General features: G+C 40.1%; 1 protein-coding gene across 1 annotated transcript in view; it reads left to right on the top strand.

Annotated features, from left to right (window-relative positions):
* The window catches only part of LOC113897870 (serine/threonine-protein kinase MRCK alpha-like), a 52,810-nt gene that overhangs the window by 25,407 nt on the left and 13,766 nt on the right, over window positions 1-13,637 (top strand). The window contains exon 6 of the mRNA XM_027550815.1: window positions 2,335-2,445. Within this exon, the coding sequence (XP_027406616.1) occupies window positions 2,335-2,445 (111 nt within the window). The remainder of the gene's footprint in view (window positions 1-2,334; window positions 2,446-13,637) is intronic.

The raw sequence follows: 13,637 nt of genomic DNA, 5'->3' as shown, positions 1-13,637 counted from the left end.
GCACTCTGCCTTCTTTATGGTCCAACTCTCACAACCATATGTGACCACTGGGAAGACCATAGCCTTGATTATATTATTAGCAATAAGTGACAGCCAATCTTGCCGGTTTTAAATTTCCAGCCTGGTGCCTCAGATGGTAAAGAATCTGCCTGCAGTGCAGGATACCTGAGGTTTGATCCCCAGGTCAGGAAGATCCCCTGGAGACAGGAATGGCTGCCCACTCCAGTATTCTTGCCTGGAGAATCCCATGGACAGAGTTGCCTGGTGAGCTACAGTCCATGGGGTTGCAAAGAGTTGGACAGGAGTGAGCGACTAACACTTAGAGTGTTAGGCTCAAGTATTTTGTTGGGAGCCTTGTTGATCTCTAAAATATTAACCACATAGAAAACTGTGTGTGCATGCTCTGTTGCTCAATCATGGCCAACTCTTTGTGACCCCATGGTCTGTAACTGACAGGCTCCTCTGTACATGGAATTTTGCAGGCAAGAATACTGGAGTAGGTTGCCATTTCCTAATCCAGGGCATCTTCCTGATCCAGGGATCAAACTCACATCTCTTGGGTCTTCTGCACTGACAAGTGGATTCTTTACCACTGTGCCACATAGAAAATTGTACCTAGAATCAATCCAAAAGACAGACTTTTAAATTCTCCACACCAAAAAAAAAAAAAAAAAAATCAATAAAATATACAAACAATAAGTCATATTTCACAGCAGTGGTCACATGAATTAACAATGGAAGATACTGTATCCAACCTGAGAAAATGAACAGGGCATTTGGGGATTTAAGCCACGTGTCTGAATTTGCCTTGAACTGAAAACAAGCTTAAGATATAATTTACTAAGTAAAGCTCTTTGCTTTGCACATTGTCAATTATTTCTGCTCTTTATTATTTGGCTTTATTTTCTGAAAAGAGTTTGTTCTGTTAGCCCCAAAACGTGCTCATACAAATGCACAGGACATTTTGACAATTGTGGCTCTTGAGACTAAGGGGGGTGCTCAGGCAGGTTGGCCTTTCAATAATCTCTACCAGCTCCCCTACCCCTAAACCCCAGTTACTGCTGCTATCACCATCACAACCACCACCACCATCATCTCATGCATATTAAACATTATGTGTAGAGAAAACAGCAAAACGCTCTCTAGTACCATGTGAAACACTCACTGTGTGTATGCAACCCCAGGAAGGCTGACCTATAGCTTCACCTCATCTTCTGATTGCACCTCACTTATATAAAAATCCTGGAGCTGCCTCTGCATTTTAAGAAACTTGATAACTTTGGAAATCACTAAATTATGCACTACATGATCTTCCAAAGTAAAGTCACAAAAATTCTGACAATAATAGATGTTGACCTTTAGGTGCCAGTATTTCTATGCTATTAAATAAGCAGGGGTTTACATTGGTGCCATTAGTCATACAACCATGATCAGTTTCATTTACTTTCATTTAATGTCTAATTCACTGTGGGTGGGAAAAATTCTTGTCTTCCTTCTATTGCTCATAAGACAGAATAACAGGAGAAAAGCATATACATTTTATTAAATTTTTACACGTACATGGGAGCCTTCCCAAGAGAAGACCTTAAGTGACCAGAGTAAGGAAGATTTTATACTTTTTTAGGCAAAGGTACAATATATTTGTGAAGAAACGATAAAACAAAGAGGTTTCGGTTGAGTCACAAATGGTGAAGTAACAAGGAAAATATGGGTAGTTTAACAATCATATCTTTGTTTATGCAGCCTTCCTAGTCTTGAATTCCGTGTTTCTGGTGATAAAGTTTTTCCCTCCTCCTGGCACAGGGAGGGTGATTTTCGCAGAGAAGATTTGTATCCTTCTTCCTTCAGGAGAACAAAGGAGGGCCAGATATACTTGCATGGCTGTTTCTCAAGTACTTTAATTCAAGTAATCAATATGCCAAAGTGACATACCTGGGGGTGACATATTCTGAACCTCTTCACCAGGTGCCCTCAGTGACAGAGTTCTTATCTGTAGTTTCTGATTCATTTCTCTATAACCCACTGTGAATGGAGTCCACCTGCTCTTTTTTTTTTTTTTATGTCATGGTACTTCCACATGGAATGGAATGATGGATGTGAAACAGCACATTCTGAAGAGAAGTGCTCAGAGGTGCAGGTGGGAACAGCTGTGTCCACCACTGAAGGATTATGGCTGCAGTTTTGTGTCTTGACATAATTCTTACAAAAATACTGAAGTTACAGTTTTATCACCCATTATTGGAAAGTAGTGTTATGTTCATGACTTATGTTAAGACTGCTGAATTCTATACAGTGATCTCTTGAATTTTTGTTTTCCCTAACTTGTTTTTCTAGGGCGATCCAGTTGACAATATATTCGAACAGAATCTAAAGATCAAGTTTTACATCAGTTCCAGGTCCACATCTCCATCTTCATATAGCGAAGACGAAGCAGACACAGTGAAGGTACCTCTCTGGGGTGGATTTGCTTCAGAACTTTTCACTTGTACCAAACAAAAGGAGACTGAATCCTGTTCAGAAACAGTGCCCTTTCTTTCTAATCAGAAGCATTGCTTAGATAGGAACAGTCTATAGAGAATATTATCAGGTGATAGTTAATATTAAGTTTAACTGATAACCATGTCCATGAGGGGACATGGTCTGGCAGGGAGAGAGCTCTCATTATTTTTATTGCTTTAATTAACATCAAGGAATTAAGCTGTAACAGGAATATTTTACATAATCTTACCACAACATAAAGTCTGGTATTAGGTAAGGCATAAAAATACATTTGCTGAGCAGACTCACAAACTTTGAAAACAAACTTATGGTTACCAAAGGGGAAACTTGGGCAGGGCAGAGAAGGATAAACTAGGAGTTTGGGATTAACAATACATGTGCTGTGCTGTGCTTAGTCGCTCAGTTTTGTCCGACCCTTTGGAATGACATGAACTGTAGCCCACTAGGCTCCTCTGTCCATGGGGATTCTCCAGGCAGGAATATTGGAGTGGGTTGCCATGCCCTCCTCTAGGGGATCTTCCCAGCCCGGGGATCCAACCCAGGTCTCCTGCATTTCAGGCAGATTCTTTAACATCTGAGGCACCATGGAAGCCCCAAAATACTGGAGTGGGTAGCCTATCCCTTCTCCAGGGGATCTTCCCAACCCGGGAGTCAAGCTGGGGTCTCCTGCACTGCAGGCAGATTCTACATCAGCTAAGTTACAGGGAAGCCCATAAATCACTATGTTCTAACATTAAATTAAAACAAAACTGCAAATAGTCCTCCTGAGGCCATCCATCATGCAACAACAACAAAAAAACCCCACAAACAAAACAAGACAAAAAATACTTTGCTACTGTTCTTACTAAAATGTAGGATAATTTTATGTCTCACATAATGGTACACAAAATAGCTCTTTGTGGCCCTTTATGATAATCAGAGAACATGACTCTCTGCAAATGTTTCCTCCCGAAATCAAAGGGTTTGGTGTCTCCCAGCTCATATTTTCCATCTTCAGAAATGCTATTTCCCTCCTCTGCATTCCACTCACTCTGATTAATCTGGGTAGGGTTTCTTGCTACCCACTCTGGAATCCTGGGGACTAGGTGGTGAGTTCTCCCGGAGATCCCTGGCTTAGTTTGGAAAATTTTCAGTGTGGTTTATAGCCAGGTCAGACATTGTCTTCAAATTCTGCTCAGAACATTTAAATTTTTGATAACTATTTTATTTTACTGTTTTAAAATTTTAATAATATCTCTCTCATGGAGGAAGAAGGTACAAGGAATAATCTATCACAAGCCCATATACCTATTACCCACAAATTAAAAAACAGTTTGCCATTTTTGTTCAGATAAAAAGAAAAATTGGGATGATACTGAACAGTTGAGCCCATCTAACTGCATTCTTTTGTCCTGGGAGGTGATCAGATATTTTGAAATGGTTTGCATTCTTCTGTCCACCCTCTTATATGTTATATCCTAGGCATGTGCTCTTCAATTTCAAAGGATTGGTTGGTCTGCTCAAAATACACAAATAATATCCCTATTGTGAAAATAATCTACTATTTTCACAGTATTTATTCATGTTAAGACAGTTCATCTTTAACTGCTTTAACTGTGTAGTTAAACATCTTTAACTGCTTTAACTGTGTAGTTAAACATCTTTAACTGTGTAGTATTCCAGATAATAAATATACTTATTTATACATAACCATGATATATAATTATGTTACTTTTTATGTATTGATGGCTTTTTTCCTTATTACAATTTCTCTGTTACAAAGAGCCTGTTGGGACCTGTTTGGCTATATACATATGGGAGAATTTGTTAGTTACTAGCTAGTGGAACACCTGATCTGCCTCTTGAGAAATTTGTATGCAGGTCAGGAAGCAACAGTTAGAACTGGACATGGAACAACAGACTGGTTCCAAATAGGAAAAGGAGTTCGTCAAGGCTGTATATTGTCACCCTGTTTATTTAACTTATATGCAGAGTACATCATGAGAAACGCTGGACTGGAAGAAACACAAGCTGGAATCAAGATTGCTGGGATAAATATCAGTCACCTCAGATATGCAGATGACACCACCCTTATGGCAGAAAGTGAAGAGGAACTCAAAAGCCTCTTGATGAAAGTGAAAGTGGAGAGTGAAAAAGTTGGCTTAAAGCTCAACATTCAGAAAATGAAGATCATGGCATCCAGTCCCACCACTTCATGGGAAATAGATGGGGAAACAGTGGAAACAGGGTCAGACTTTATTTTTCTGGGCTCCAAAATCACTACAGATGGTGAATGCAGCCATGAAATTAAAAGCCGCTTACTCCTTGGAAGGAAAGTTATGACCAACCTAGATAGCATATTGAAAAGCAGAGACATTACTTTGCCAACAAAGGTCCGTCTAGTCAAGGCTATGGTTTTTCCTGTGGTCATGTATGGATGTGAGAGTTGGACTGTGAAGAAGGCTGAGCGCCGAAGAATTGATGCTTTTGAACTGTGGTGTTGGAGAAGACTCTTGAGAGTCCCTTGGACTGCAAGGAGATCCAACCAGTCCATTCTGAAGGAGATCAGCCCTGGGATTTCTTTGGAAGGAATGATGCTAAAGCTGAAAGTCCAGTACTTTGGCCACCTCATGTGAAGAGTTGACTCATTGGAAAAGACTCTGATGCTGGGAGGGATTGAGGGCAGGAGAAGGGGATGACAGAGGATGAGATGGCTGGACGGCATCACTGACTCAATGGACGTGAGTCTGAGTGAACTCCGGGAGTTGGTGATGGACAGGGAGGCCTGGCGTGCTGCGATTCATGGGGTCGCAAAGAGTCGGACACGACTGAGCGACTGATCTGATCTGATCTGATCTGAGCTAGTAGAAATGCATATTTCCAATGCATAATTTTGCCAACTGTTTTAATTTTTTGAAACAGTCACACACTTTACAGAAATACTATAAGTGCAGTATATATTAATTTTTCCTAGACTATTTTAAAGTTGTCATTTAATTTTCCATCACCTTGAATACTTAATCTTGTACTTCTTACAAATAAGAATGTTCTCCTACATCTTATACATATACAGTACCATCATCACTAACATTGATGCATCACTACCATCTAATCGTCAGACCCCTTCAGGTGTCACCAACTGCCCCCTCGTGTCCATTATTGCAAAAAAAAAAAAAACCAGTTTAAAATTGTACTTTGCTCTTGGTTGTCGTCTCTCAATAGTTTCTTGCCATATGGAAGTCTCTTGCCATATGGAAGTCTCTTGCCATATTAGTCTCTTGCTAAAGTCTTTCTTTAACTTCATTTCCCTGATACTCTCAAAAATCATGCTGGTTTAGAATAGAATATCCCTCATTTTACAAATGCTTTCTCGTGACTTGATTCAAGTTATGCATGTTTGTCAAAAATATCACAGAAGTGATGCTGTGGTCTTCTCCTTACATGCTATCAGGTGGTTCATGACTTTAATGTTTTCCATTGCTGATCATGCTTACTTGACCTCTGCACTAAGGTGGGAATTTCCAGGCCTGTCCACTGTGAAATTACTTTTTTCCCTTTGTAATTAATAAGTATTTTGTATAGAGGTACTTTGAAGCAGTAAGTACCACATTTCTTAACAGTTTGCAATTTACTTGTATCTGTATGGACATATAGTTTTTCATTTTACTTCATTGTTTACAATCCATTATAGTCATAATTTATTCTAGTATTCAAATGATTGTATAGCTCATCTTGTATTTTGCCAGCCATGGATTTAGCCATCTCTCCAAGCAGTACTGATTGCTTTCAGTGGAAAATGGTATTTAGAAGACAAGATCTGGGTGTTAGGTATGCTCATTGCTATGGGATGCCACTATTCCAGAATGCTTGTTGGATAGAGATAGAGAAAAATATATTTATATATCAGTCTCTAGGCAGAAATCTATGTATCTGTGTATCTGTCATCTATCTGTTCATCTATCATCTCTACTCTCCTACTCACCTACCTACTTATCTAACTACTTACCTGTAAAAACTATGAGTTCATACACACATTTATACCACTAATTCCAAACCAACATTATAGGTTTCATTCTAGTTTTCTCCTTTTCTATGTTGGTAACTTCCTTCTGTGACAGTGAGAAACTTGCCTCTTTATACTCTCAGTGAAGTGAAGTCGCTCAGTCATGTCCAACTCTTTGTGACTTCATGGACTGTAGCCTGTCAGCCTCCTCCATCCATGGGATTTTCCAGGCAAGAGTGCTGGAGTGCATTGCCATTTCCTTCTCCAGGGGATCTTCCCGACCCAGGAATCGAACCCGGGTCTCCCACATTGCAGGCAGACACTTTACCGTCTGAGCCACCAGGGAAGCTATTCTGTCACCTCTGTTCTCTGTGAGCAGTCTGCCATCTCCGCAGCTACCTCATCACTTCTCACACGGGATGGACTCTGTGTCGCTATCTTAGATTGCCCTCCTTGTGCACACTCATCTCACCTTGCTGGGAATAGAGTTTTTAAAAACCAATTTCTACTCTCACTTAGCAGCACATAAGAGTTCCCATTTCCTTATACCTATGTTGACACTTGCCAATACTAGACCGTTGAAATTTTGTAATTCTGATGGGTATGAAGTGATATCTAATATTGCTTTCATTTTGTCATGTAGAGGTTTTTCATTCTATTAGTAAAATATATCTCCTTTTACTGCTTGAGGTTTTTAATGGTTTTCTAAGAATTCCATTTCTACCGTATTCTTCTGTCCTCAAAGTGCCAAAAAGATTTAAAGTTTTGCTTTTTGCATTTAGGTCCTTAAATCAACAGGAAATTATATCTTTGTTTGTTCTGAAGTAGGAATCTGACTTTTGCCACCATGATACCATGATAGTTACTTGTCCCAGGCCGAATTCATTGACTAATCTATCAACTCCTAATAATTTGTAATGTCACTTCTATCACTTATCAGCTTTATTTAGTTATTTACTTACTTATTTGGTTGTAAAATACACATGCTTTTGAACTGTGGTGTTCAAGAAGACTCTTGCAAGTCCCTTAAACTGCAAGGAGATCAAACCAGTCAAGCTTAAAGTAAATCAGTCCTGAATATTCATTGGAAGGACTGATGCTGAAGCTGAAGCTCCAGTACTTTGGCCACCTGATGCAAAGACCTGACTCATTGGAAAAGAATCTGATGCTGGGAAAGATTGAAGGCAGGAAGAGAAAGGGGCTACAGATGATGAGATGGTTGGATGGCATCACTGACTCAATGGACATGAGCTTGAGCAAGCTCTGGGAGTTGGTGATGGACAGGGAAGCCTGGCGGGCTGCAGTCCATGGGGTTGCAGAGTTGGACACGACCGAGCAACTGAACTGAAAATATACATAAGGGCTTCCCAGGTGGCTCAGTGGTAAAGAATTTGCCTGCCAATTCAGGAGACATGAGTTCAATCTCTGGGTCTAAAAGATCTCCTGGAGAAGGAAATGGTAACCCGCTCTGGTATTTTTGCCTGGGAAGTCCCATGGATAGAGGAGCTTGGCAGGCTACAGTCCATGGGGTCACAAATGAGTTGGACACAACTTAGTGAGCAACAACAACAAAATTGGCATAACATAAAATATTCCATTTATTCATTTTTAAGTGTAGAGTTCAGTGGAATAAATTACTTTCACAGTGTTCTGCAAATGTAACTATTACATTATTTATTTCTCAAAATTTTCCATCTCCACAAACAGAAGTTTTATCTTCATTAAACCATAACTTGACATTTCCTTTCCCCTCCATCCCTGGTAAACTCTCATCTACTTTGCATCTCAATGAATTTTCCTATTCTATATATTTTATATAAGTAGAGTCATATAATATTTTCCCCTTTTTGTCTGGCTAATTTCACTTGGCATAGTATCTTCATATTTCATCCATGTTATAGTGTGTGTCAGAATTTCAATTGTTTTTAAGGCAAAAGAATGGACAAATAGACCAATGAAATATAATAAAATCCCCAGAACCATACAGAGGAACAAAGATAGTCTCTTCAACAAATGCTGCTTGAAGAACTGAACTTTCACATGCAAAAAATATAAACCTTAGACACAGACCTCACACTCTTCAAAAAATTAATTCAAAATGGATCATAAGCCTACATTTAAAATGCAAAACTACAACATAGGTGAAAGTCTCAGCAACCTTGCGTTAGATAATGACTTCTTAAATATAAAATCAAAAGCAAGAGCCACAAAATAAATTTTTGATAAGTTGCACTTCATTAAAATTAAAAACTTTTGCTCTGTAAAAGAGACTAAGAAGACTAGCCACAGACAGGGAGAAAATATTTGCAAAAGATAAATATGATAAAAAAAAAAACACCTGTCATCCAAAATATACAAAAACTGCTAAAACTCAAGAAAAAACTCATAAGAAAACAAAAAACTTGATTAAAAATGGGTCAAAGACTAAACAGAGACCTCAATAAAAAGAAGATACATAGATTGCAAATAAGTACAGGAAAAGATGTCCATATATATGTCATCAGAAAATGCAAGTTAAAACGATGCAATACCTCTACACATCAAAATCTGGGACACGGACAACATCAAGTGCTGGCAAAATGTAGAGCAATAGGAACTCTCACTCATTGCTGGTGCAAATGCAAAATGGTTCAGCTACTTTGGAAGACAGTTTAGCCATTTCTTACAAAATTAAACACTTTCAATACAGTCCTGGAATCATGTACCTTGATATTATTCAAATGAAATGAAAACTTATCTCCACACAAAATGCTGTACATGGATATATTTAGAAACTTTATTTATAACTGCCCAAGCTTGGAAGCAACCTTCTTCAGTTCAGTTCAGATCAGTCGCTCAGTCTTGTCCGACTCTGCGACCCCATGGACTTGCAGCACGCCAGGCCTCCCGGTCCATCGCCAACTCCTGGAGTTTACTCAAACTCATGTCCATTGAGTTGGTAATGCCATCCAACCATCTCATCCTCTGTTGTCCGCTTCTCCTCCTGCCCTCAGTCTTTCCCTAGCATCAGGGTCCTTTCAAACGAGTCAGCTCTTCATATTAGGTGGCCAAAGTATTGGAGTTTCAGCTTCAGCATCAGTCCTTCCAGTGAATATTCAGGACTGATTTCTTTTAGGATGGACTGGTTGGATTTCCTTGCAGTAAAGAGACTCTTAAGAGTCTTCTCCAACACCACAGTTCAAAAGCATCAATTCTTCAATGCTCAGCCTTTATGGTCCAACTCTCACATCCATACATGACTACTGGAAAATCATAGCTTTGACTAGAGGGACCTCTGTTGGCAAAGTAATGTCTCTGCTTTTTAATATGGTGTCAAGTTTGGTCATAACTTTTCTTCCAAGGAGCAAGCGTCTTTTAATTTCATTGCTGCAGTCACCATCTGCAGTGATTTTGGAGCCCCCCAAAATAAAGTCAGCAACTGTTTCCACTGTTTCCCCATCTATTTGCCGTGAAGTGACAGGACCAGTTCATCAGGCACTCTATCTATCAGATCTAGTCCCTTAATCTATTTCCCACTTCCTCTGTATAATCTTAAGGGATTTGATTTAGATCATACCTGAATGGTCTAGTGGTTTTCCCCACTTTCTTCAATTTAAGTCTGAATTTGGCAATAAGGAGTTCATGATCTGAGCCACAGTCAGCTCCTGGTCTTGTTTTTGCTGACTGTATAGAGCTTCTCCATCTTTGGCTGCAAAGAATATAATCAATATGATTTCATTGATTCATTCATTCATTCGTTCGTTCATATGATTCATTCATTCTACACATTGACCATCTGGTGATGTCCATGTGTAGAGTCTTCTCTTGTGTTGTTGGAAGAGGGTGTTTGCTATGACCAGTGTGTTCTCTTAGCAAAATTCTATTAGCCTTTGCTCTTCTTCATGCCGTACTCCATGGCCAAATTTGCCTGTTATCCAGGTGTTTCTTGACTTCCTACTTTTGCATTCCAGTCCCCTATAATGAAAAGGACATCTTTTGGGGGTATTAGTTCTGAAAGGTCTTGTAGGTCTTCATAGAACCGTTCAGCTTCAGCTTCTTCAGCGTTACTGGTTGAGGCATAGGCTTGGATTACTGTGATATTGAGTGGTTTGCCTTGGAAATGAACAGATATCATTCTGTCGTTTTTGAGATTGCATCCAAGTACTGCATTTCGGACTCTTTTCTTGACCATGATGGCCCTTATGATTATACAGTGGAAATGAGAAATAGATTTAAGGGACTAGATCTGATAGATAGAGTGCCTGATGAACTATGGACAGAGGTTTGTGACATTGTACAGGAGACAGGGATCAAGACCATCCCCATGGAAAAGAAATGAAAAAAGCAAAATGGCTGTCTGGTGAAGCCTTACAAATAGCTGTGAATAAAAGAGAAGCAAAAAGCAAAGAAGAAAAGGGAAGATATAAGCATCTGAATGCAGAGTTCCAAAGAATAGCAAGGAGAGATAATAAAGCCTTCCTCAGTGATCAATGCAAAGAAATAGAGGAAAACAACAGAAAGGGAAAGACAAGAGATCTCTTCAAGAAAATTAGAGATACCAAGGGAACATTTCATACAAAGATGGGCTCGATAAAGGACAGAAATGGTATGGACCTAACAGAAGCAGAAGATATTAAGAAAAAGTGGCAAGAATACACAGAAGAACTGTACAAAAAAGATCTTCACAACCAAGATAATCACGATGGTGTGGTCACTCACCTAGAGCCAGACCTCCTGGAATGTGAAGTCAAGTGAGTCTTAGAAAGCATCACTATGAACAAATCTAGTGGAGGTGGTGGAATTCCAGTTGAGCTATTTCAAATCCTGGAAGGTGATGCTGTAAAAGTGCTGCACTCAATATGCCACCAAATTTGGAAAAGTCAGCAGTGGCCACAGGACTGGAAAAGGTCAGTTTTCATTCCAATCCCAAAGAAAGGCAATCTCAAAGAATATTCAAACTATCACACAATTGCACTCATCTCACATGCTAGTAAAGTAATGCTCAAAATTCTCCAAGCCAGGCCTCATCAATACGTGAACCATGAACTTCCAGATGTTCAAGCTGGTTTTAGAAAAGGCAGAGGAATCAGAGATCAAATTGCCAACATCCTCTGGATCATCGAAAAAGCAAGAGAATTCCAGAAAAACATCTATTTCTGCATTATTGACTATGTCAAAGCCTTTGACTGTGTGGATCACAATAAACTGTGGAAAATTCTGAAAGAGATGCAAATACCAGACCACCTGACCTGCCTCTTGAGAAACCTATATGCAGGTTAGAAAGCAACAGTTAGAACTGGACATGGAACAAAAGGTTGGTTCCAAATAAGAAAAGGAGTATGTCAAGGCTGTATATTGTCATCCTGCTTATTTAACTTATATGCAGAGTACATCATGAGAAACGCTGGACTGGAAGAAGCTCAAGCTGGAATCAAGATTGCTGGGAGAAATATCAATAACCTCAGATATGCAGATGACACCACCCTTATGGCAGAAAGTGAAGAGGAATTAAAAAGCCTCTTGATGAAAGTGAAAGAGGAGAGTGCACAAGTTGGCTTAAAGCTCAACATTCAGAAAATGAAGATCATGGCATCTGGTCCCATCACTTCATGGCAAATAGATGGGGAAACTGTGGGAACAGTGTCAGACTTTATTTTTTTGAGCTCCAAAATCACTGCAGATGGTGATTGCAGCCATGAAATTAAAAGATGCTTACTCCTTGGAAGGAAAGTTATGACCAACCTAGATAGCATATTAAAAAGCAGAGACATTAATTTGCCAACAAAAGGTCTGTCTAGTCAAGGCTATGGTTTTTCCAGTAGTCATATATGGATGTGAGAGTTGGACTGTGAAGAAAGCTGAGCACTGAAGAATTGATGCTTTTGAACTGTGGTGTTGGAGTAGACTTGAGAGTCCCTTGAACTGCAAGGAAATGCAACTAGTCCATCCTAAAGGAGATCAGTCCTGGGTGTTCATTGGAAGGACTGATGCTGAAGCTGAAACTCCAGTACTTTGGCCACCTCATGCAAAGAGTTGACTCATTGGAAAACACCCTGATGCTGGGAGGGATTGGGGGCAGGAGGAGAAGCAGACAACAGAGGATGAGATGGCTGGATGGCATCACTGACTCGATGGATGTGAGTCTGAGTGAACTCCGGGAGTTGGTGATGGACAGGGAGGTCTGGCGTGCTGTGATTCATGGGGTCGCAAAGAGTCAGACATGACTGAGCGACTGAACTGAACTGACAGCACCAGATGCCATGATCTTAGTTTTCTGAATGTTGAGTTTTAAGCCAATTTTTTCACTCTCCTCTTTCACCTTCATCAAGAAGTTCTTCAGTTCAGCTTCACTTTCTCCCATAAGAGTGGTGTCTTCTGCATATCTGAGGTTATTGATATTTTTCCCGGCAATCTTGATTCCAGCTTGTGCTTCATCCAGCCCAGCATTTCTCATGATGTACTCTGCATATAAGTTAAATAAGAAGGGTGACAATATACAGCCTTGATATACTCCTTTCCCTATTTGGAACTAATCGCTGTCCATGTCCAGTTCAAACTGTTGCTTCCTGACCAGCATATAGATTTCTCAAGAGGCAGATCAGGTGGTCTGGTTTTCCCATCTCCTTAAGAATTTTCCACAGTTTGTTGTGACCCACACAGTCAAAGGCTGTGGCATAGTCAATAATGCAGAAGTAGATATTTTTCTAGAACTCTCTTGTTGTTGTTGTTTTTTTTATAGTACAACGGATGTTGGCAATTTGATCTCTGGTTCCTCTGCCTTTTCTAAAACCAGCTCGAACATCTGGAAGTTTATGGTTCATGTACTGTTGAAGCCTGGCTTGGAAATTTTGAGCATTACTTTGCTAGCATGTGCTGCTGCTGCAGCTGCTAAGTCTCTTCAGTCGTGTCTGACTCTTTGCGACCCTGTAGATGGCAGCCCACCAGGCTCCCCCGTCCCTGGGATTCTCCAGGCAAGAACACTGGAGTGGCTGCCATTTCCTTCTCCAATGCATGAAAGTGAAAAGTGAAAGTGAAGTCTCAGTCGTGTCTGACTCTTAGCAACCCCACTGACTGTAGCCCACCAGGCTCTTCTGTCCATGGGATTTTCCAGGCAAGGGTACTGGTGTGGGGTGCCATTGCCTTCTCCATGCTAGCGTGTGAGATGAGTGCAATTGTG

Source organism: Bos indicus x Bos taurus, chromosome 8 (genome assembly GCF_003369695.1).
Source record: "Bos indicus x Bos taurus breed Angus x Brahman F1 hybrid chromosome 8, Bos_hybrid_MaternalHap_v2.0, whole genome shotgun sequence".
Lineage (NCBI taxonomy): Eukaryota > Metazoa > Chordata > Mammalia > Artiodactyla > Bovidae > Bos > Bos indicus x Bos taurus.
The sequence above is the reverse complement of the archived record's forward strand: the minus strand, read 5'-3'. Positions and strand labels throughout refer to the sequence as shown.